The 18,514-nt window shown below is 43.9% G+C and overlaps 9 protein-coding genes and 1 long non-coding RNA gene across 10 annotated transcripts; 6 read left to right on the top strand and 4 right to left on the bottom strand.

Annotated features, from left to right (window-relative positions):
• The first annotated feature begins 488 nt into the window (after nt 1-488).
• Nucleotides 489-2,751, top strand: LOC108122450 (C3 and PZP-like alpha-2-macroglobulin domain-containing protein 8). The gene is made up of 3 exons (XM_017237042.3): nt 489-595; nt 1,554-1,955; nt 2,061-2,751. The coding sequence occupies exons 1-3, from the start codon at nt 586-588 to the stop codon at nt 2,534-2,536; spliced, it is 888 nt and encodes a 295-aa protein (XP_017092531.2). The 5' UTR covers nt 489-585; the 3' UTR covers nt 2,537-2,751.
• Nucleotides 2,071-4,760, bottom strand: LOC138926061 (uncharacterized). The gene is made up of 2 exons (XR_011442385.1): nt 4,680-4,760; nt 2,071-4,587 (listed from the first exon to the last, which is right to left on the bottom strand). It is a non-coding gene; the product is annotated as an uncharacterized lncRNA (long non-coding RNA).
• Cht9 (Chitinase 9) lies at nt 3,337-4,602 on the top strand. Its single transcript, XM_017237041.3, has 3 exons — nt 3,337-3,397; nt 3,455-3,896; nt 3,952-4,602. Exons 1-3 carry the CDS (start codon nt 3,337-3,339, stop codon nt 4,553-4,555), a joined length of 1,107 nt encoding a protein of 368 aa, XP_017092530.2. The 3' UTR covers nt 4,556-4,602.
• Nucleotides 4,761-4,992: 232 nt separating the features above from the next.
• LOC108122415 (probable chitinase 2) lies at nt 4,993-6,295 on the top strand. The gene is made up of 2 exons (XM_017236987.3): nt 4,993-5,525; nt 5,587-6,295. The coding sequence occupies exons 1-2, from the start codon at nt 5,017-5,019 to the stop codon at nt 6,188-6,190; spliced, it is 1,113 nt and encodes a 370-aa protein (XP_017092476.2). The 5' UTR covers nt 4,993-5,016; the 3' UTR covers nt 6,191-6,295.
• Nucleotides 6,296-7,202: 907 nt separating this feature from the next.
• Nucleotides 7,203-8,832, top strand: Cht4 (Chitinase 4). Its single transcript, XM_017236985.3, has 4 exons — nt 7,203-7,281; nt 7,339-7,515; nt 7,579-7,849; nt 7,910-8,832. The coding sequence occupies exons 1-4, from the start codon at nt 7,218-7,220 to the stop codon at nt 8,817-8,819; spliced, it is 1,422 nt and encodes a 473-aa protein (XP_017092474.2). The 5' UTR covers nt 7,203-7,217; the 3' UTR covers nt 8,820-8,832.
• A 2,040-nt stretch (nt 8,833-10,872) lies between these two features.
• On the top strand, nt 10,873-12,705 carry Cht12 (Chitinase 12). The gene is made up of 4 exons (XM_017237079.3): nt 10,873-11,120; nt 11,174-11,350; nt 11,410-11,677; nt 11,734-12,705. Exons 1-4 carry the CDS (start codon nt 11,054-11,056, stop codon nt 12,632-12,634), a joined length of 1,413 nt encoding a protein of 470 aa, XP_017092568.2. The 5' UTR covers nt 10,873-11,053; the 3' UTR covers nt 12,635-12,705.
• Nucleotides 12,676-14,249, bottom strand: Cht8 (Chitinase 8). The gene is made up of 3 exons (XM_017237080.3): nt 14,136-14,249; nt 13,631-14,087; nt 12,676-13,572 (listed from the first exon to the last, which is right to left on the bottom strand). Exons 1-3 carry the CDS (start codon nt 14,218-14,220, stop codon nt 12,684-12,686), a joined length of 1,431 nt encoding a protein of 476 aa, XP_017092569.2. The 5' UTR covers nt 14,221-14,249; the 3' UTR covers nt 12,676-12,683.
• Nucleotides 14,250-14,304: 55 nt separating this feature from the next.
• mRpL54 (mitochondrial ribosomal protein L54) lies at nt 14,305-15,119 on the bottom strand. The gene is made up of 3 exons (XM_017237083.3): nt 14,901-15,119; nt 14,709-14,842; nt 14,305-14,649 (listed from the first exon to the last, which is right to left on the bottom strand). The coding sequence occupies exons 1-3, from the start codon at nt 15,001-15,003 to the stop codon at nt 14,488-14,490; spliced, it is 399 nt and encodes a 132-aa protein (XP_017092572.2). The 5' UTR covers nt 15,004-15,119; the 3' UTR covers nt 14,305-14,487.
• On the top strand, nt 15,117-15,933 carry LOC108122479 (cytochrome c oxidase assembly factor 1 homolog). Its single transcript, XM_017237082.3, has 2 exons — nt 15,117-15,550; nt 15,603-15,933. Exons 1-2 carry the CDS (start codon nt 15,262-15,264, stop codon nt 15,773-15,775), a joined length of 462 nt encoding a protein of 153 aa, XP_017092571.2. The 5' UTR covers nt 15,117-15,261; the 3' UTR covers nt 15,776-15,933.
• cpa (F-actin-capping protein subunit alpha) lies at nt 15,827-18,054 on the bottom strand. The gene is made up of 3 exons (XM_017237081.3): nt 17,563-18,054; nt 17,221-17,390; nt 15,827-17,160 (listed from the first exon to the last, which is right to left on the bottom strand). The coding sequence occupies exons 1-3, from the start codon at nt 17,801-17,803 to the stop codon at nt 16,711-16,713; spliced, it is 861 nt and encodes a 286-aa protein (XP_017092570.1). The 5' UTR covers nt 17,804-18,054; the 3' UTR covers nt 15,827-16,710.
• Nucleotides 18,055-18,514: the final 460 nt, after the last annotated feature.

Raw genomic sequence — 18,514 nt, forward strand, 5'->3', positions numbered from 1 at the left:
AGTGTACCTATACCTATAGTGTATAAAAGCTCATGGGGTGTTTTGATGACATCAGCAGTGGCTTTTGAAAGCCTGACTCATAGAGGTGCTAAGCGAACTAGTTACAATAGCTACCGGATATACTCTAACTTTGTAAATGAAGAGTTTATCTACAAAATAAGGCAAACAATTAATTAAAAAAGTTTGATCTTAAATTGCTGCAATTTGTAATTGAACAATTTGTTTTTAGAAAAGCCTAACTATTTACTATGAATATAATTTTTCTTTAAAACTCAAAGGAACTCTAAAGATTTGGATGGATTTATATAAAAAAAATTTTAGCAATATTTAAAAGCTACATTTATAAAATAAGGGTATTACCATAGTAATCTGACTCAAAATTTTGCAATGTTCGGGCAGGTACAGTCGTGTACATTGCGACATAGACAGACAACAAGATCTCTCATTCGCAAAAGCTTAAAAGCTTCTTGAATTTTCTCTCGTTATTATTTCTTTCGGTGCTTACTTCGCCGGTATTTTGGTTTTGGAGTGGCAGTTTGAATCAGAATCTCAGAAAGCGAATAACGTTCAGTGGAAGCAGCAATCATGCCAATTGGTGAGTGGCCCCAGTGGGTGGAGTGCATAGAGTAGTTGGATAACCAGATGGATAATTGAATAAATGGGGAATGGGGGATGGGTCGCGGACGGAATAAACGATAGAAAGAAGAACATTTTTGGCCCAGCACCAAAAATTAGAAAATTGTGTCAACATTTTCCTAGAATCGCGAACATAAGAAGTAAATAAAATACATAAATTATTTTTTTTTGTGTGAAAGAAGTGATTTCTAAGCGAAGATAGACTTTTTTACAGAAACTTTCACCTTGTGATCACCCAGATCCAATTAACAAGCATATGTCCATTTTCCCGTTTCGTCAGTTTTATATATTTATTTATGACCTATTAAATTGATTTTCGATGTGGTCATACGGCGCAGTGGCCAAAAATATGTAGCACTTTCAGTGAGTCAGACATCTGGGCCTTGAACTCTGGCAATCAATAGAATTCCGCCCGATATGGTGACCTCTGGCAGACGTGAGATGCACCTAAAATGATGTCATGCGAAATAATGCTGCTAGGGAAAACATTCAAGCCACAAACACGACAACATATAGACCCATAGAGAAATGTTTGAGGCCCCGTAAAGCTGGCTCACCTTATTAGAGCCCGAGAGTGAGCTTGAGTGGAACTCGCTAGAATTTTTTGTAGACAATAAACAACGTCGATCCAAATGACATCATTTGAATGGCGCTTAGAAGAGCCAAACAAAAAACAGACGCTAAACATTTCAGATATATCTATGTATATGTAGGTTTAAATATGTGGATACATAAAAAAGCCTAAAACATATAAATAGCCACCAATTCTTTCCAGTTCAAAACTTTGTCAGAATTTGTTTTGTGGTTTTCAGATCTTGTTAATTAAAACCTCGAAATATTCCCATTGTCATGTTGTCATGGGAGTACAGTTCCCTTCAAAACACAAAACTTACGACTGTTTCTCTTCTTTTTTCCAGAAATCAACACCCCCGATAAGTTGGAATACCAATTCTTCCCGGCCAGCGGAGGACTCTTCACCTTCAAGGTGCGCTCTCCCAAAGATGCCCATCTGGCCCTCACCCCCGCCCCAGAGGACAATGGTCCTATCTATGAGATCTTTATTGGTGGTTGGGACAACACCAAGTCGGTGATCCGCAAGGACCGCCAAAAGCCCGAGGTGGCTGAGGTTCCCACCCCTGGAATCCTGGATGCCGGCGAGTTCCGTGGCTTCTGGATCCGTTGGTACGACAACGTCATCACCGTCGGACGCGAAGGCGAAGCCGCTGCTTTCCTTTCCTACGATGCCGGCAGCCTGTACCCGGTCAACTTCGTGGGAGTCTGCACAGGATGGGGTGCCAGCGGAACTTGGCTGTTGGATGGTGAGTTAACCTAAAATATACATTTTGGATATACTGACTATGAAGGGTCTAGTTTAATTAATTAGTTACCTTGTACATCCTATTAATGACTCCCATTTATTGCAGAATCTGCTCCATCAGCTCCCGTGTTGGGCTTTACCGCTCCCACCGGCAGCGGACCCGGATGCTGGGTGCCAGCCGCTAACGGAGAGGTGCCTCCCAATGCCCTTGAAGGCGGATTCGACAGCAGCGAGCAGTTGTACATCGCCCGTGCCCGTCACGAGGGTGACCTGATTCCCGGCAAGCTGCACCCCTCCCACGGAGTCACCTATGTGGCCTGGGGCGGTGGCGAACACGGACACGGCGAATACGAAGTGCTGTGCGCTGGTGGTGGCCAGTGGGTACCCGTGGAGGCCGGCAACATTCCGCCCAACGCTCTGCCAGCCGGCGAGACCGCCGAAGGCGAGCCCCTGTTCATCGGCCGTGCCACCCACGAGGGAACCATCACGGTCGGCAAGGTCCAGCCATCCCACGGCGTCTGCTACATCCCGTACGGCGGCGAGGAGTTGGCCTACAAGGAGTTCGAGGTCTACGTTGCCTAAGCCACATGCCCTGGCCCTGGTATTGAATGTCCAACGCACTGAATCACAATTGTTAATTTGAGCGCTTTACAGTCTAACTGGTCGCATTACTTTTTATTTATAATTGCATTTCTACTGAATACTATTGAGGAATCTCGAATAAAAGCAACTGAGCTTGTTATTTTTCATCCAAATTGGTTAACAAAAAGAAATTAATAAATACTTTTAAGAACGAATGTCTTTTCTTTGGAGATTTGGGAGCATTTCTTAACTAACTTTTCTCAGAATGTGATGAAAAAGGAAAATAATAAACATAATCTCGAAGTTCTTAAGAGCTAGCTCATTCAAAATAATTTACTTCTCCTCAATGAAATCAGGTTTACTCCTTCAAAACCTTATCAGTGAACTTTAAAGCGAGCAATAAAATCAAAAAATATTCAAATGAGTAATCTGGGTCTCAAAACAATGTCTCCTATCAAATCGAAAAAGTTAAATGAATATGATTTGCTTAATCAAAAAAAAAATAAAAGCGAAATCTAATATTAAAATACTCACAAAATGGTCATAAAAACTCTAGGATAGACAAGAAATCAAGTTGTACTTGACTCCTAGATACGCGTCCATTATAAATATGACGAAAAATCCAAAACAAGAAGCACGCGACGAAGCATCTATAAATTTACTTTTTTCCATGGGTCCACTTGGAAATCTATCTTTGTTATTTTTTTTGTTCAACACGTCCAGAGATAAGTCTGAAGATAGGGACCGATCGGAAAGGTATAAATACCTTGCAGAAACGGCACTGGCCAGCACATTGTGAAATGGGAAAACTATTAGCTATTCTTGCAGTCCTCTGCCTGAGCCAGGCGATCGTTGCCGAGCGTGAGTCCAAAGGGATATCAGATCTCAGGGAGTACTAAAGGTTGTAACCCCCTATAGGCATCGTCAACTGCTACTGGGGCACCTGGGCCAACTACCGCAGCGGCAATGGCAAGTTCGATGCCTCCAACATCGACGCTGGCTTGTGCACCCACTTGAGCTACTCCTTCTTCGGCATCAACGACAGCGGTGAGATCGTTTCACTAGACACCTGGCTGGACTACGACCTTGGATTCATCAGCAAGGCTGTTGGCCTGAAGAGCCAGAATTCCGGCCTGAAGGTCCTGGCCGTCGTCGGTGGCTGGAACGAGGGCTCCACCAAGTACTCCTCCATGGCTGGCGATTGGTACAAGCGCCAGAACTTCATCAACTCCGCTCTGAACCTGCTCCGCAATAACGGATTCGATGGTCTGGACTTGGACTGGGAGTACCCCAACCAGCGTGGTGGCAACTGGGACGATCGTGCCAACTTTGTGACCCTTCTTCGCGAACTGAAGGAAGCGTAAGTTTTCAATGTCTTTGCGGTTTCTGGATCTCATTAAGTTTGAATCCTTCAGTTTCGCTCCCTACGGCTATGAGTTGGGTATTGCTGTTGGAGCTGGAGAGGGTATCGCCAGTGCCTCCTACGAGATTGCCAACATTGCTCAGCACGTTAACTTCATCAATGTGATGACCTACGACTTCGCCATGGCCTCCGATGGCAAGACCGGCTTCAACTCCCCCCAGTGGGCCGTCGAGGACTCCATCAATTTCTGGATGAGCCAGGGTGCTCCCGCCAACAAGCTGGTCCTGGGTGTGGGCATGTACGGACGCACCTTCCAGCTGTCAGATGCTTCCCAGAACTGGCCCGGAGCTTCATGCCGAGGCGGTGGCAACGCTGGATCCTACACCGGCGAGAGCGGTTACTTGGGTTACAACGAAATCTGTCTGAACAACTGGGAGACCGTCTTCGATTACGGAAACGCCGCTCCCTACGCCTTCTCCGGCGACCAGTGGGTCAGCTTCGACAACGTTCTCAGTGTCCAGTACAAGATGGACTTTGCCATTTCCAAGGGCTTGGCTGGAGCCATGATCTGGTCTCTGGAGACGGACGACTACCGCGGCCAGTGCGGCGAGTCCTACCCCTTGCTGAAGACCATCAACAGGAAGCTGCGTTGGTAAAGGGTTTCCCCATAGCATTGTTTCAATAAAATCTATGAAAATTGAAAGGATATGTGTTTTAAACTTATGGAAGTGTAATCTGAAGGAAAATGGAAGAATCTATACATCGAGGAAGAACTTGTACATTGGCCAGATAAATGGAGTATGGTTATCACGTCCTGTTAGTAGAAGCCCAAAAAAACTCGTCTTATTCCGATAAGTTCAATTGCAAAACTGATTTTATTCCATACAAGTCTCTTACAAAAAAAATTCATATCTTATATAGTATTTATTTAAAACTACAACGTGACTTTTACTTTTTTCTACCGATCCCTATAAAATCTTTCTTTACAACTCCATTTATTTTATGTGATCAATGCTTGTACACGTCCAAAGATAAGTCTGAAGATAGGGACCGATCGGAAAGATATAAATGGCGCAAGGCACTGCAAAGTATCGCCACTTGCACACCATATTGCGAAATGGGAAAACTATTAGCTATTCTTGCAGTCCTCTGCCTAAAGTCCTTTGAGTTTTCATACTCTACAGACATCATCAACTGCTACTGGGGCACCTGGGCCTACTACCGCACCGGCGATGGCAAGTTCGATGCCTCAAACATCAATCCCAGGTTGTGCACCCACTTGAGCTACTCCTTCTTCGGCATCAACGACAGCGGTGAGATCGTTTCACTGGACACCTGGCTCGACTACGACCTGGGATTCATCAGCAAGGCTGTTGGTCTTAAGAGACAGAATCCCAGCTTGAAGGTCCTGGCCGTGGTCGGTGGCTGGAACCAGGGTTCCATCAAGTACTCCTCCATGGCCGGCGATAAGCACAAGCGCCAGAACTTCGTTAAATCTGCTGTGAACCTGCTTAGCAAGAACGGATTCGATGGTCTGGACTTGGACTGGGAGTATCCAAGCCAGCGTGGTGGAAACTCACACGATCGCGCCAACTTTGTGACGCTTCTGCGGGAACTGAAGAAAGCGTAAGTTTGGAATATCCCTCTGATTTTTGGCTCACATACTAATTAGGCTTGAATCCTGTAGTTTCGATCCCCGAGGCTATCAGTTAACTATAGCAGTTGGAGCTGGAGAGAAAATTGCCAGTGTCTCCTACGATATTGCCAACATCGTCCCGTATGTCAAATTCATCAATCTGATGACCTACGACTTTGCCACGGCCTCCGATGGAAAGACCGGCTTCAACTCCCCCCTGATGGCCATCGAAAACTCCATTATCTTCTGGCTAAACCATGGTGCTCCCGCCAACAAGCTAGTCCTAGGTGTGGGCACGTACGGCCGAACCTTCCAGCTGTCGGACGCCTCCCAGAACAAGCCCGGAGCTCGGTGTCTTGGCGGTGGCTCCGCCGGAACCTACACCCGCGAAAGCGGTTTCTTGGGCTACAACGAAATCTGCCTGAATAAGTGGAAGACCATCTTCGATAATAAGAATGACTCTCCCTACGCCTTCTCCGGCGACCAATGGGTTAGCTTCGACAACGAGTTCAGTGTGGAGCTCAAGATGTACTCAGCTTTTTCCCATGGACTGGCTGGAGTCATGATCTGGTCCCTGGAGACGGACGACTTCCGCGGCAAGTGCGGCCAGTCCTACCCCCTGTTGAAGACCATCAACAAGATAATGCATAAATGAAAAAACTTCAAAAATATGTATATAAATTATTAGAATTAAGCTTTTGAAACTTAAATCTGTTGTAAAAGAGGGTTTTTTAGGAATATATTCATTGATTTTATTGAATATTTGAGTCTTGTAGTCTCGGTAATACTTTTAGAAGTATTTCACTATATATATCAATCTTAGTATGGTCTTTCATGCCTTGGAAATGTGCAATCACTAAAATGAAATAAATATTTAATAGGTATACCTAGAGGCTAGAACTTTTTTCAAAAGATTTCCACATAAAAGAATGTGTAAGAGTTCTCATATTGCAATTGTAAATATAGGGAAAGTTGATAAAACAAGGAAGTAATGTATTGTTTTGTAAAACCAATTCTGAGTCATCTAAAAGCTTTTCCTGATATTAAAGTCTGTATCAATAGCTCATTTCTTATAACGCATGGCAATACCAAAAATGTCCATCTATTTGGAAATAAGGTATAAGGTCGATCATATTCTGTCCTAAATAGACGTACAATCGTTGAACATCAACAAGTACTTAAACAATAAGGTAATCATTTATTTTTAACTCTTTTGTTTTTCATATTTTTCACCTTAAGAGACAATGTTGTATGCATCACTTTGATAAAATTTCTTAGAATAAAGTTGTTTATTGATTTACCTGCGATTTTTTCTTTGAAGTGTCTAGGGGCCTGGGATAGCAACAGTTTTGAATCTTCTTCTAGGATGATGACAACATGGGTTCAATGGGGGTAAAAAAAATAAGAGCCACTAGCACAATCTTGAGATGCACTCAAAAATCCTGTGCTGAATATTTATAACATTGTTAAATATAGTAAGTGGGTACGTATAGGCTCTTGAGGTTCAAGTATTTTATCTGGATGCAATATATTATTGTTTTGTTTTCTATTTCTTTCGTTTCGATGGCTTATCACCTTAGTAATTTATAATAATATTGATAAGGATCGCCGGTTACCGACCCATATAAAGGCTGTTTCATGCAGCCCGAAGCTATTCTGCCGTTTAACCCACGGGCAACACCATGAAGTTCTATGCAATTTTGGCTTTGGCAGGCCTTTGCCTCGCCCAAGTGGCCACCAGCGAAAGTGAGTAAATAATCCAAGTCATTAATCCATCACGGCTTACATTTCAATCCCCTCCAGAGTTGATCAACTGCTATTGGGGCACCTGGGCGAACTATCGTCCCGGGGATGGCAAGTTTACGCCCTCGGACATTGATCCCTCGCTGTGCACACACATCAGTTACACCTTCTTTGGAATTAGCGATGCCGGCGAATTCAAGTCCCTGGACACCTGGCTGGACATGGACGATGGACTTGGTAGGTTACAAAATCTATTTCCTGTGTTCTAATAAACTTCATCAAAAAGGGTTTCTTTTTTAGCCTTCATTAGCCAGACCATTGCCCTGAAGCAGCGGAATCCCAATCTTAAGATCCTGGCGGTCGTGGGCGGTTGGAATGAAGGCTCCACCAAGTACTCTGCCATGGCTGCTGATCCCACCAAGCGTGCCACTTTCGTCTCCACATCGCTGGCCTTTATCCAGCAGTACGGCTTCGACGGTCTGGATCTAGATTGGGAGTATCCTGGACAGCGTGGAGGCAGCGAAGCTGACCGTGAGAACTTTGTGACACTTTTGCGCGAAATCAAGGAAACGTGAGTCCCTAAGAATGCCTAGCTCCTGGATGTGAAATAACCGAATTGTGTCATCCACAGCTACGATCAGTACGGTTTGGAACTGGGTATTGCTGTGGGTGCCTCTGAGAAGTCGGCTAGCATCTCCTATGACATCCCGGCCATCTCCCAGCATCTGACCTTCATCAACGTCATGACCTACGACTTCCACATGGCTTTGGATGGCTACCTGGGTCTGAACGCTCCTCTGCCCGAGGTTACCGAGTCCATTGATTATTGGCTGTCGCATGGCGCCCCGCCAGAGAAGCTGATTCTGGGAATTGGCTTCTACGGCCACAGCTACCAAATGGCCGATAGCTCGCAGAACTGGCCCGGAGCCGCGTGCATTGGTCCCGGATCGGCTGGTGCCTACACCCGAGAGAATGGCTTCTTGGGCTACCATGAGATCTGCCTTAACAATTGGCAAACTGTGTTCGACGCTGAGAACGGTGCTCCCTATGCCTTCTCCGGTGACCAGTGGATCGGCTACGACAACCCAGAGAGCATCCAGATGAAGATGCAGTTGGTTGAGTCTCGCAACCTGGGCGGTGCTATGATGTGGTCCATTGAAACTGACGACTTCCGCGGGCTTTGCGGTGAATCCTATCCCCTGCTGAAGACCATGAACCGTGCTCTGGGCAAGGATGTGAGTGGGGGAGGTGGCAGCGGAGGCGGAGGCAGTGTCACTCCGACTCCGACTGCTGCCCCCACTGCTGCTCCCACAACTGCTACCACTCCTGGAGGTGGCAGCGGAGGTAATGGTGGCACTGGCGGTGACTGCTCCAAAGATGGCTACTTCTGGCGGGACAACAACTGCAACCTCTTCTATCAGTGCACCAATGGAGTTCGCCATGACTTCCAGTGTGGATCTGGCTTGTATTTTGATCTTTCCTCAAGCACATGCTGTTGGCCGAAAGATGTCCCTGACTGCCCCTATGAGGAAATCTTTTAATAAATATATTCTTTAAAAAATGCATCAATTCCATGATTTTTTTCCTTGGAGAACATCTGGCCACTGGTGTGCTTAAAACATTCTTATAAATCCTGTATTTATGGTCGCATTATGGTCCGATTAGATTGAAAGCTACTTGTAGAAATATTTAGAAATGACTAAGTGGCCGTAATCAAGGCCCAGATTGGCCCGTGGGCAAGTGCACATGAATCAATTTCAATATTGAAAGAATGATAAAAGAATTGTCATTCAAGAACCATAAAAGTTGTACGTAATGTCTTTGCCATATATTTGAAAGGGTTAACAATGCACGGACCACTAATCTAAATTGTTTTGCAAACAGGGTTCACTTTTAAAAAATGCCGTAACCTCTTGGAAGACTGGAAGGAAGACTCTTTCTTGTTCTACTATTTCGTAATATAATCTATATTGCTTTGGAATTTTAATTACTTTTATTTTGGTGAATAAGGCACTTGAGTTTTTTTTCTTGAGGTCGTAAATAAACTTCCATCTGCATCACAAAATTGCATAAAGACTTTGACAAATAAAAAAAACATAATATTTACTTGCGATTATTTCACTTTTTGTTAACGAAAAAGGGTATAGCTCGGTTAATACTTGGCGGATCATGAAATCGTATACCTTCCTGATCTTAAAACTTCGAGTAGCACCATCCTCAATAAAAAGCTGGCAATAAAATTTTTGACCCATTTTTCGAAATTTTTCAAAGGGGTACCCTCATGATTTTGGCCAAAATTTGGACAAAAATTTGTTTGTCTAATATTCACAACTTTTAAATGCAGTTTAACGAGAATTGGAACCCTCATTCATAATTGGTATTCCGTTTTTAAATCGGTTGTAAAATAGTGAAAATATCCACTAAAACATGCATGAATTCGGATTTTTAATCATAAAAAATAGTAAAAAATTGGGATACTATTTTTCCAATTTCTGGAATGAAAAATGTCTATAACTCGTCCAATACTTGCCGGATCATGAAATCGTATATCTTCCCGATCTTAGAACTTCGAGTAGCAATATCCTGAATAAAAATCTGGCACTAAAATTTTTGACCCATTTTTCGAAATTTTTCAAAGGGGTACCCTCATGATTTTGGCCAAAATTTGGACAAAAATTAGTTTGTGTAATATTCATAATTTTTAAAAGCAGTTTGACGAGAATTGGTATTCTAATTCATAATTGGTATTCCGTTTTTGAATCGGTTGTGAAATAGTGAAAATATTCACTAAAACATGCATTAAAAATTCAGATTTTTAATCATAAAAAATAGTAAAAAATTGGGATACTATTTTTTCAATTTCTGGAATGAAAAATGTCTATTACTCGGCCAATACTCGGCGGATCATGAAATGGTATACCTTCCCGATCATAGAACTATGAGTAGCACCATCCTGAATAAAAACCTGGCACTGAAATTTTTGACCCATTTTTCGAAATTTTTCAAAGGGGTACCCTCATGATTTTGGCCAAAATTTGGACGAAAATTTGTTTGTCTAATATTCACAATTTTGAAATGCAGTTTGACAAGAATTGGAACCCTCATTTATAATTGGTATTCCGTTTTTGAATCGGTTGTAAAATAGTGAAAATATCCACTAAAACATGCATGAAAAATTTAGATTTTTAATCATAAAAATAGTAAAAAATTGGGATACTATTTTTCCAATTTCTGGAATGAAAAATGTCTATAACTCGTCCAATACTTGGCGGATCATGAAATGATATACCTTCCCGATCTTAGAACTTCGAGTAGCACCATCCTGAATAAAAACCTGGCACTAAAATTTTTGACCCATTTTTCGAAATTTTTCAAAGGGGTACCCTCATGATTTTGGCCAAAATTTGGACGAAAATTTGTTTGTCTAATATTCACAATTTTTAAATGCAGTCTAAAGAGAATTGGAACCCTCATTCATAATTGGTATTCCGTTTTTGATTCGGTTGTGAAATAGTGAAAATATCCACTAAAATCTCAAATCTTTTGGTTTGGGTCTTAAAATTATTTTCCCAGCTATCATTGCCTCAGTATTCAGTTATGTTTTTAAGAGTCGACACTTTGATTGTAACATATTCAGAAATAACACTAAACAAGACCTCGATTCGTCCGAATTTAAATTGAACTAAAAGATTGTTTTAGATCCCGACATTATACGAACATTAAAATCCATTTAACATTAAAATTTTAAGTTTATTTAACAAGGTCCGGCGTAATCATGGGTCCACTTAATTGTGTTCTTGCTGTGATGATCTTTATGATATGTGGTTGTGCAGCGCAGGATTGTAAGATAGGCCCTAAAAATGAACTAAGAAAATAAAAATTAAGTGTTTTTCAGATCATATTTTTTGCCAATATGACTTGGGCTCCTTTTACTTTAAAAATGAGAGTCACGTTTATACCTGGAACATAGACACCAGGCTGTGCACCCACTTGGTTGTTGGACATGGATTCGGTGTAAACGAAGAGACCGGAGAAGTCAAAATCACTGATGAGTTCATGCTCGTGAAACATGGTAAGTTAGGGACTAAAAAACTGAATAGAATGGGGATTATTCTACCTTATTGTTTGTAGGCATTTTGATGGATGTTAGTAGACTAAAGATGGATAGCGTCAAGAAAATTCTGTTTACTCTGGGTGGCTGGGCTAATGGAGAATCCCGACGACTCAACGAACTGATCGCCTCCCCGGCCAAACGGGAAAAGTTCTACAAATCGCTTACCGATTTTTTGAGCAAATGGCATCTGGATGGCGTCCAGATTGACTGGCGCTATCCTGCCAAAGGTAGTCAGCCCAAGGACAAGGAAAATTTTGTCATATTCCTTGAAGAGCTCCATCTCGCGTAAGTTTAAAAGAAAGTCTCCTTCGATGTAAAAAGTTATAAATATTTTTATATAGTGCCCAGAAGCACAAGTTCATTCTGATGGTGGCGGTCTTAGGGCGTACAGACAAGCAGACCTTGGATGCCTACAACATCCCCACTATCGTAAAGGAAGCAGACTTTGTCAACCTGATGCTCCACGACGAAAGAGACGTCCATAGCCGGAAACTAACCTACATGGCCCCGCTCCACGGAGCCGAGAACAGTGTGGAAGCTGCCGTGAAGTACTGGATAAAGGTTGGCCAAGCCCCCAAAAAGCTTATCCTCAGTATTCCTCTATTTTTGACCTCCTACACAATGGATAAAAAAAGGTTCGCTGTGGGATCGGCCTGTAAGGGTCCCGGCAAGCAGACGCCGATTACCCGTCGCCCTGGTTTTATGACCTACAGTGAGTGGTGCCTGCACATGACTAACTGGGCCCTTAACTTTGACAAAAAGTTGATGGTGCCGTATGCTACACGAGGTAACCAATGGGTTAGCTTTGAAGACTCACGCAGCCTTTGGCCAAAGATGAACATAATCAAATCGAACAAACTTGGCGGCGCTATGGCCTGGACCATTGACGCGGACGACTTTAATGGCAAATGCGGCGAGCAGTATTCCCAGCTCCGTATCATATTCACGGCCTTGGGTGATCAGAGTGCATTAATGACTACAGCCCCCACAACCGTGGCCAATGGCCTTTGCCCACGTGATGGTTTCCAGCGTGATGTTTGGGACTGTAGGCTGTACCATGAGTGCCGGAATGGAGAGAGAATCTACTACGAATGCCTCAAAGGACAGTTCTTTGATGAGAAATTGGAATATTGCCGCCCCGAAAAGGAGGTGGAGTGCAAGCAGGACTTTGTTATTTGGCGTCCGGGCATGCCCCTTTATGGCATTGATAACTTTCCGCTTAATCTAAAGATTGTTGAGTAGGGACCAATCCCCCAAGAAACTGAGAAATCCTGTTGGTCGTATTAAAGTTTTAGCAATTTACTGAGGATAAATAGTTACAGGACTTTGTGTTTTGGTCAAAACCTAGTCCTGAAGGACATTCGAAACTGTGGGTGTTGCCGTCATTGCAGTAATAGAACTTGGAGCAGTTCTTTGGATCTCGCACGTATCCTTCCGTGGCATCTGCCGGACAACTAAACCCTTCTTTGGGCTGACCAGCATTTGGTTTATCCGTCAAACCACTGGGGGTGTCACTTCCAAAGAGCACTCGATTAATCTCATGTAGTAGGGGGTATCGCTGGTTTCCACAGGTGCCACGGAAATCATCCGACTCCAGGGACCAGATCATAATGCCACCCAGCTGGTGTTCCAGAACGTATTGTGCCTTCAGGGACAGGCTTCGCACGTCCTCGTAGCCCACCCACTGGCGTTGTTTGTAGGCGTAGGGGACTTTTTGTTCTGACTCCCAAGCCTGTGTCCAGTCCTCCTCCTGCATGAGTTCACACAGCTCATTGTAGCCCAGGACACCTGGTTCTCGCGAATACCTTCCGGCAATTCCCTTGCCAATGTGGGGCGATCCCAGTTCGTGGTCCTCTGCTTTGGCCAATGTGAAAGTACGACCATAGAAAGGCACTCCCAGTACCAGTTTTTCGGCAGGAGCTCCAGCCTGCAGCCAGTATTTGACAATGGCGTCCACGTTGAGCTGCTGCTGGCGTCCTGAGGCATCGCTCGCATCCTTTTTGGATGCATACAAGGGCGCATTGATGCCCAAAACTGGATCCCAAGGACCATGAAGATCATAGGCCATCACATTGATGAGATCCAGGTAGGGAACTATCGCTGGAATGTCGTAGGATATCTCTGCAGAGAATTGGGCAGAACCTACCGCGGCACTTAGCATGAAGCCAAAAGGTTGAAGGCTAAAAAGTAATATTCATGAAAAAGGTTTTATAATATTAAGTTAGGTCTTGGGCTCACCCTTCTTTAAGCTCCTTTAGAAAAGTAATATAGTTCGTCTTGTCGTCGTCGTTCTCCAGGCTGTGTCGCTGGCCAGGATACTCCCAGTCCAAGTCCAATCCATCAAATCCATGTCGTTGCAGAAATCGGACTACATCGTCTATAAAGCGCGAACGCTTTGCAGGATCGCTGGCCACCAACGAGAATTTTTTCGAGCCCTCGTTCCAACCGCCCACGGCTACCAAGGTCTTCAACGTGGGATTCTTTAGCTTCAGGGCGTTAAAATTCTTTATATTTCCTCGACCGCTGTTATCCTCGAGGTCGAGATAGGCATCGATGACCCGGAGCTGACCCGTCTCCTCGATGCCCAGAAAAGCGTAGATCAAGTGAGTGCACAGGAAGGGATCGATGTCTTCCACTCCGAACTTGCCTAGTCCAGGGCGGTAAACCGACCAAGTGCCCTGATAGCAAACGACATCTAAATAGGGGTTACTAACCGATTATAATCCTTTTGACAACCACTTACTTGAGGTGTTTCTTTGACCAGCTATAGACGTAGCCAACAGGAAGACCCCAAAAAGCACCAGATACCCCGATGATGAACTCCACATTGCAACTGATTGAAAATTCTACCAGGTCCACGTGTTTTATACAAGAAATCGAATGTCAACAAATAACCCTTTTTTGATAAGGTCTTTGATATAGTGTAAAATGTATTTGCGGTTTTTACCAGAGAACAATAAAGTGTTTGTACACTTGTTGCTGCATAACAGCAATGTAAATACGAGCCAACATGATTGCACCCTGGCGCGGGTTGAGGGCCAGTATGAGTCTCCAAAATCAACGATAACACCTACGGCTAGCCGTTGTTACAGCTTCTAGAACTTTTTCAGCTTGGATAGCTGGTTGTTTCGCCGCAGGGCCAATTTCCGAAGTCGCCTCCAGTACTGCTTGGTGTTGGGATCCAGTTCATCCAGCGGAATGATGCGTTCCGTGTTCAGAGTCCAAAGCCATTCAGGATACTCGGCATCTGGCTTGATCTTCAATTAGAAAAAAAATATTTTACTCTGAAAACGCCTTTCTGATTAGACGAACTCACCTTGACATCCTGTCCGGTCTTCAGGTAGTTGCTTCCGCAAACGTAGTTCACCAACTTGTTGGCATCCGTCTCCACTGGAATGATCTTCTTCTCCATAATGGGACCCAGCTTTCCCAGCTTCTTTTTCTTTCCCGCTGTGGATAAAGGGACGTAAATCCATCTGCTTGTTCTGGTCAAAACTTGGAAGCTTACCTGGCGCCGCCGGTTTCACGGCGTAGCTCCGCACAGGATTGGACAACGCCGGGGCTATTAAACGCTGTCTCACCAGGTTAAGTACCGCTGTAAAGTTACTCATCGTTTTGTCTTGTTTGCTAACCCTCTAATCTTCAATTTAATTGACAAATAATCCTTTAAATTGCAGTGGTACTTAGTCGCTGCGTTTTGTTGTATAATATTCCAAGCACAAGTGTGTCTGCCCACGAAATATGGTCACACTGAACAGCTGATAAACCAAAACAAAAATATATCGCCTGGATGCCCACCTCTGAGCCAAAACCGGCAATAACAAATATTACACAAGCCAAGTGTCCAGAGTTTATAAGTGAAACACACAATGGTGGGACTACGAATGCCCTCCAACCGCACCCTAGGGAACATATGCGTCTATGGCGCTGTGGCTTCCATATCTGCCGTCATGTACATGCGCTGGAAAATGGAGGACCGAGTGCGATCCTGTGAATACTACAAACTTGCTCTAAAGGGGCTTCGACAGCATAAAGGAGCGGTCTCACTACTAGGAGAGCCCATTAAGGACAATGGAATCGATCTGTCCAATGTCAATAACAACTGCAACGCGGAGAAAGCACAGTTCGAGGTATCCGTTCGGGGCAGTAAGGACAAAGGTAAAGTAATCCCACTGAAACCTAATCAGATTCTTAAAGATTACTTTTCCAGGAACTCTCTACTTTTGGGCGTCACATGAGCCGGAACGGGGCTGGCTAATAGATCGACTGGAGCTGGAAACCAAGCTTAATCCAGAAAAGCGGTTCCTGCTTAAAAAATCCGAAGAGCTTAACATCGGTCTGCCCGAGGCAATAAGCCAAAATCCCACCCAGAAAATAGAATAGACCATTCTGTCCGAGAGTAATTTTCTAAGCAAAGAAATACCTAGGAAGTAGTCCGATTCAATTAGTTTATTTTCATTAAATTTGACTAATTCAAGCAATATTAAATGTTTTATAGTTACGTTCTTTAAATTAAAAATTTGTTGTTTTATAAAATCAAAGTCTTTCGTTATTAAAGTGAACTGCTGTTGGTCAATGAATATTAAGCTTATATCGTACTCGTGTTCATGTTTCTTGGTGTAAATAATCTGGGGTAATCATTGCGTTTAGAGAAAACTGGATGGGTGCTCGTGGACTAATGATACTGCTTAAAATAGTGTAAAGGCATTCGATTCCAAGGGTCTGATATTGGCTTGCCCGAATCGCGACGCCTTCTTACAGTTGGTCAGGCCAGTTGGCCTGCCGTAGGTTGCTCGTCTAGACATCTTATTTCGTGTTCGATTTGTTTAAAATTAGAATAATACATAGGTCAAAGTACATGATAAAAACCGCGTTTAATGCTCTTCTTAACCGATAAAGGCGACAATTGGTGGCGATCGTGACTCAAACGAGGCAACAGAGCATCGTTCGCCGTCAGGCTTCAATCATCCAAATTCGCGCAACCAAATAATTTTCGGTCGTAGTTAATATATATAGTTATGTTATGTATATGAACTTTCATCGTTATCTGTATAACACATTGTAAATACACGCTGTATATATATATATGTATGTATATGATCGTATGTATATAGCAATTACACATTTATTATTGCAGGAACCAATTCGCCTGCCTGCTTGTGTTCGTATTCGTTTTACCGCGCTGCTTCGGATTGGATGTTGGGTTGCTAATGCTGCTGTTCGGCTGGTATCTATGCTCGCTTGGCCGTGGCAAGTGGAAGACTGTTGGGTCGCTTCGTCGACTGTGTGCCCTCTGCTTCCGCTTGCACCTCCTGGTCTTATTGCGTCTTTAGCTCCTTGCCAATGCTGTACGAAACAATCTTGCTCCAGTCGATCTTGGTCCTAGTAATTGGCAGTTGGCGGCGCATAGCCTTGAACGTTGTGTCGGACATCGTTTGGTAATTCTCCGAGATGGCCAGTTGGTACTCGTTTTCTGCCTCCTCGATGAGGCGAATGACTTCCTTGGCCACCTGCTGCTCGTTGGTAACCACAACGCTTTCGCGGCACTCCTTGGAGGACACCAGTTGCACGTTGCCGTCTTCATAGTAATGCACCTGCACCTTCAGAACACCTTTCAGTTCGGCGGTGCTAGTGCCCGCCTGGAAGGTAACGTGCCACTGTGAGCGCCACCGTCCGTTCCAGTAGTTCTTTGGCTGAAACTGGTGATCTTCGATGCAAATCGTTAGTGTAATCTGGTTTCCCTGGGACTTTCCAAAGACCGAGCTGACCTACAAAAAAAAACCGCAAGAATTAGCCGTAAGATAAGTCTCAAATAGCATTTCACTCACTCCGTGTCTATAGTGACTGGCAGTATACGCGAGCGTCTCCAGGTCCAGGGCGGCCCGCCAAGGCTCTGCATTGGCATCCGCCTCCACGTCTTGATAGTCGGAAGCCTCTTTCCTGAGGTGATCGTATTTAAAGGCCTGCTTTGTGCGCGGATCGTAGAAGCGACCGTTGCCTAAAAAAATAGGAGTTGCAATCAGCTTATCAGCGTGAAAAGTATTAGGCTACCCGTCGAAGATATCAACAAAGAGGTACATATATAGTTGCGGTTTCGTACGGGGGGTCATGAGTCACAATCACGCAAACACAGAGGAATTCCATTTATGGGCATTGTCCCATCCACTTACCAAGATCGTTATGCTCCGATATGATGGCATTGTGCTCGCTTCCCTCGATGCGGACCGGAGTCAGCTGGTCCTTGTTGTACTGTGAGAAGGCGTGGCTGGCCCCATCCTTCAGCAAGGTATCGTTTTTGAGGAGCTCGCGCACATCATTGAACACTTCGTTGAACTCGCCGGGTGGCGCGTGTAGGATGAAGTCGGAGACGATGCGCACCTTCTCCGCGTCGGTGATCGGAGCCTGTTCCATTTCTGTGCTGGTTGGTTGGTGATTCACAAAATCGGGGCAGGGGCAGTTGTTTGGTTTGGACTTATTGCGGGTCGGTTGCACCTATCGGCTCGCAGGTCAGGGCACTGGTAGGGTTTACGGTGCGACAACGAACTTTGGCAATTGAATGTATTTTTCTGAACGATTTCTTCGGCTTTTCAGAAAAAGACTATTTTTTCTCAGCAATTAATGGAGCTATGAAGATGACGGCGATACCAGTGGTGGACCAAGAAACGATGATGGTGTAGTGTTAAGGAACCTGGCCGTGGTTGTGAACTCGGCTAAGTAAAATTTCCCAAATAGTGTCATCTCCAAAAACCACATATTATACTAGAAAATGAAAGAACAGTTTATGAACTTAATTAATTAATTTAGGCAATTAATTTGAAAGTTCTTGTTTGTATGTAGATATAATGGAAAGTCAAAAAACTTCCCTGCATAGATAATATATAATGTTCCCGCCCGGTTCATGAATTTCCCTTTTCATGTTTCAGCCAAATGCTTCTCCACCTCTACGATTGAGGGAAAATCGTGTCGGTTTTCTCTATTTAAATTTTTCACAGTTAAATGCCGTTTTTATTTTCGTCGAAACAATATTCACAGAGAAAAATCCTGGAAAGAATATTTTTCAGTGTACTCCTTAGTGTTTGACCTTTGTGTGACCAAACTATCTCAAACCTATATCGATAGCCG

Source organism: Drosophila bipectinata, chromosome 2R (genome assembly GCF_030179905.1).
Source record: "Drosophila bipectinata strain 14024-0381.07 chromosome 2R, DbipHiC1v2, whole genome shotgun sequence".
Classification (NCBI taxonomy): domain Eukaryota; kingdom Metazoa; phylum Arthropoda; class Insecta; order Diptera; family Drosophilidae; genus Drosophila; species Drosophila bipectinata.

Bases quoted from the DNA above. Each gene is read 5' to 3' on its own strand.
- LOC108122415 (XM_017236987.3), top strand. From the start codon at position 5,017: ATGGGAAAACTATTAGCTATTCTTGCAGTCCTCTGCCTAAAGTCCTTT. The intron at 5,526-5,586 runs GTAAGTTTGGAA...TGAATCCTGTAG, and splicing joins CTGCGGGAACTGAAGAAAGC to TTTCGATCCCCGAGGCTATC.
- mRpL54 (XM_017237083.3), bottom strand. From the start codon at position 15,003: ATGAGTAACTTTACAGCGGTACTTAACCTGGTGAGACAGCGTTTAATA. The intron at 14,843-14,900 runs GTAAGCTTCCAA...CTTTATCCACAG, and splicing joins CGTGAAACCGGCGGCGCCAG to CGGGAAAGAAAAAGAAGCTG. The intron at 14,650-14,708 runs GTGAGTTCGTCT...TTCTAATTGAAG, and splicing joins AGACCGGACAGGATGTCAAG to ATCAAGCCAGATGCCGAGTA.
- Cht4 (XM_017236985.3), top strand. From the start codon at position 7,218: ATGAAGTTCTATGCAATTTTGGCTTTGGCAGGCCTTTGCCTCGCCCAA. The intron at 7,282-7,338 runs GTGAGTAAATAA...AATCCCCTCCAG, and splicing joins CCAAGTGGCCACCAGCGAAA to AGTTGATCAACTGCTATTGG. The intron at 7,850-7,909 runs GTGAGTCCCTAA...TGTCATCCACAG, and splicing joins TTGCGCGAAATCAAGGAAAC to CTACGATCAGTACGGTTTGG.
- Cht9 (XM_017237041.3), top strand. From the start codon at position 3,337: ATGGGAAAACTATTAGCTATTCTTGCAGTCCTCTGCCTGAGCCAGGCG. The intron at 3,398-3,454 runs GTGAGTCCAAAG...AACCCCCTATAG, and splicing joins CCAGGCGATCGTTGCCGAGC to GCATCGTCAACTGCTACTGG. The intron at 3,897-3,951 runs GTAAGTTTTCAA...TGAATCCTTCAG, and splicing joins CTTCGCGAACTGAAGGAAGC to TTTCGCTCCCTACGGCTATG.
- cpa (XM_017237081.3), bottom strand. From the start codon at position 17,803: ATGGAACAGGCTCCGATCACCGACGCGGAGAAGGTGCGCATCGTCTCC. The intron at 17,391-17,562 runs GTAAGTGGATGG...CTATTTTTTTAG, and splicing joins ATCGGAGCATAACGATCTTG to GCAACGGTCGCTTCTACGAT. The intron at 17,161-17,220 runs GTGAGTGAAATG...TTTTTTTTGTAG, and splicing joins CCAGTCACTATAGACACGGA to GTCAGCTCGGTCTTTGGAAA.
- Cht12 (XM_017237079.3), top strand. From the start codon at position 11,054: ATGGGTCCACTTAATTGTGTTCTTGCTGTGATGATCTTTATGATATGT. The intron at 11,351-11,409 runs GTAAGTTAGGGA...TATTGTTTGTAG, and splicing joins GTTCATGCTCGTGAAACATG to GCATTTTGATGGATGTTAGT. The intron at 11,678-11,733 runs GTAAGTTTAAAA...ATTTTTATATAG, and splicing joins CTTGAAGAGCTCCATCTCGC to TGCCCAGAAGCACAAGTTCA.
- LOC108122479 (XM_017237082.3), top strand. From the start codon at position 15,262: ATGGTGGGACTACGAATGCCCTCCAACCGCACCCTAGGGAACATATGC. The intron at 15,551-15,602 runs GTAAAGTAATCC...TTACTTTTCCAG, and splicing joins TCGGGGCAGTAAGGACAAAG to GAACTCTCTACTTTTGGGCG.
- LOC108122450 (XM_017237042.3), top strand. The intron at 1,956-2,060 runs GTGAGTTAACCT...CATTTATTGCAG, and splicing joins CGGAACTTGGCTGTTGGATG to AATCTGCTCCATCAGCTCCC.
- Cht8 (XM_017237080.3), bottom strand. From the start codon at position 14,220: ATGTGGAGTTCATCATCGGGGTATCTGGTGCTTTTTGGGGTCTTCCTG. The intron at 14,088-14,135 runs GTAAGTGGTTGT...ACCCCTATTTAG, and splicing joins TGGTCAAAGAAACACCTCAA to ATGTCGTTTGCTATCAGGGC. The intron at 13,573-13,630 runs GTGAGCCCAAGA...ATTACTTTTTAG, and splicing joins CTAAAGGAGCTTAAAGAAGG to CCTTCAACCTTTTGGCTTCA.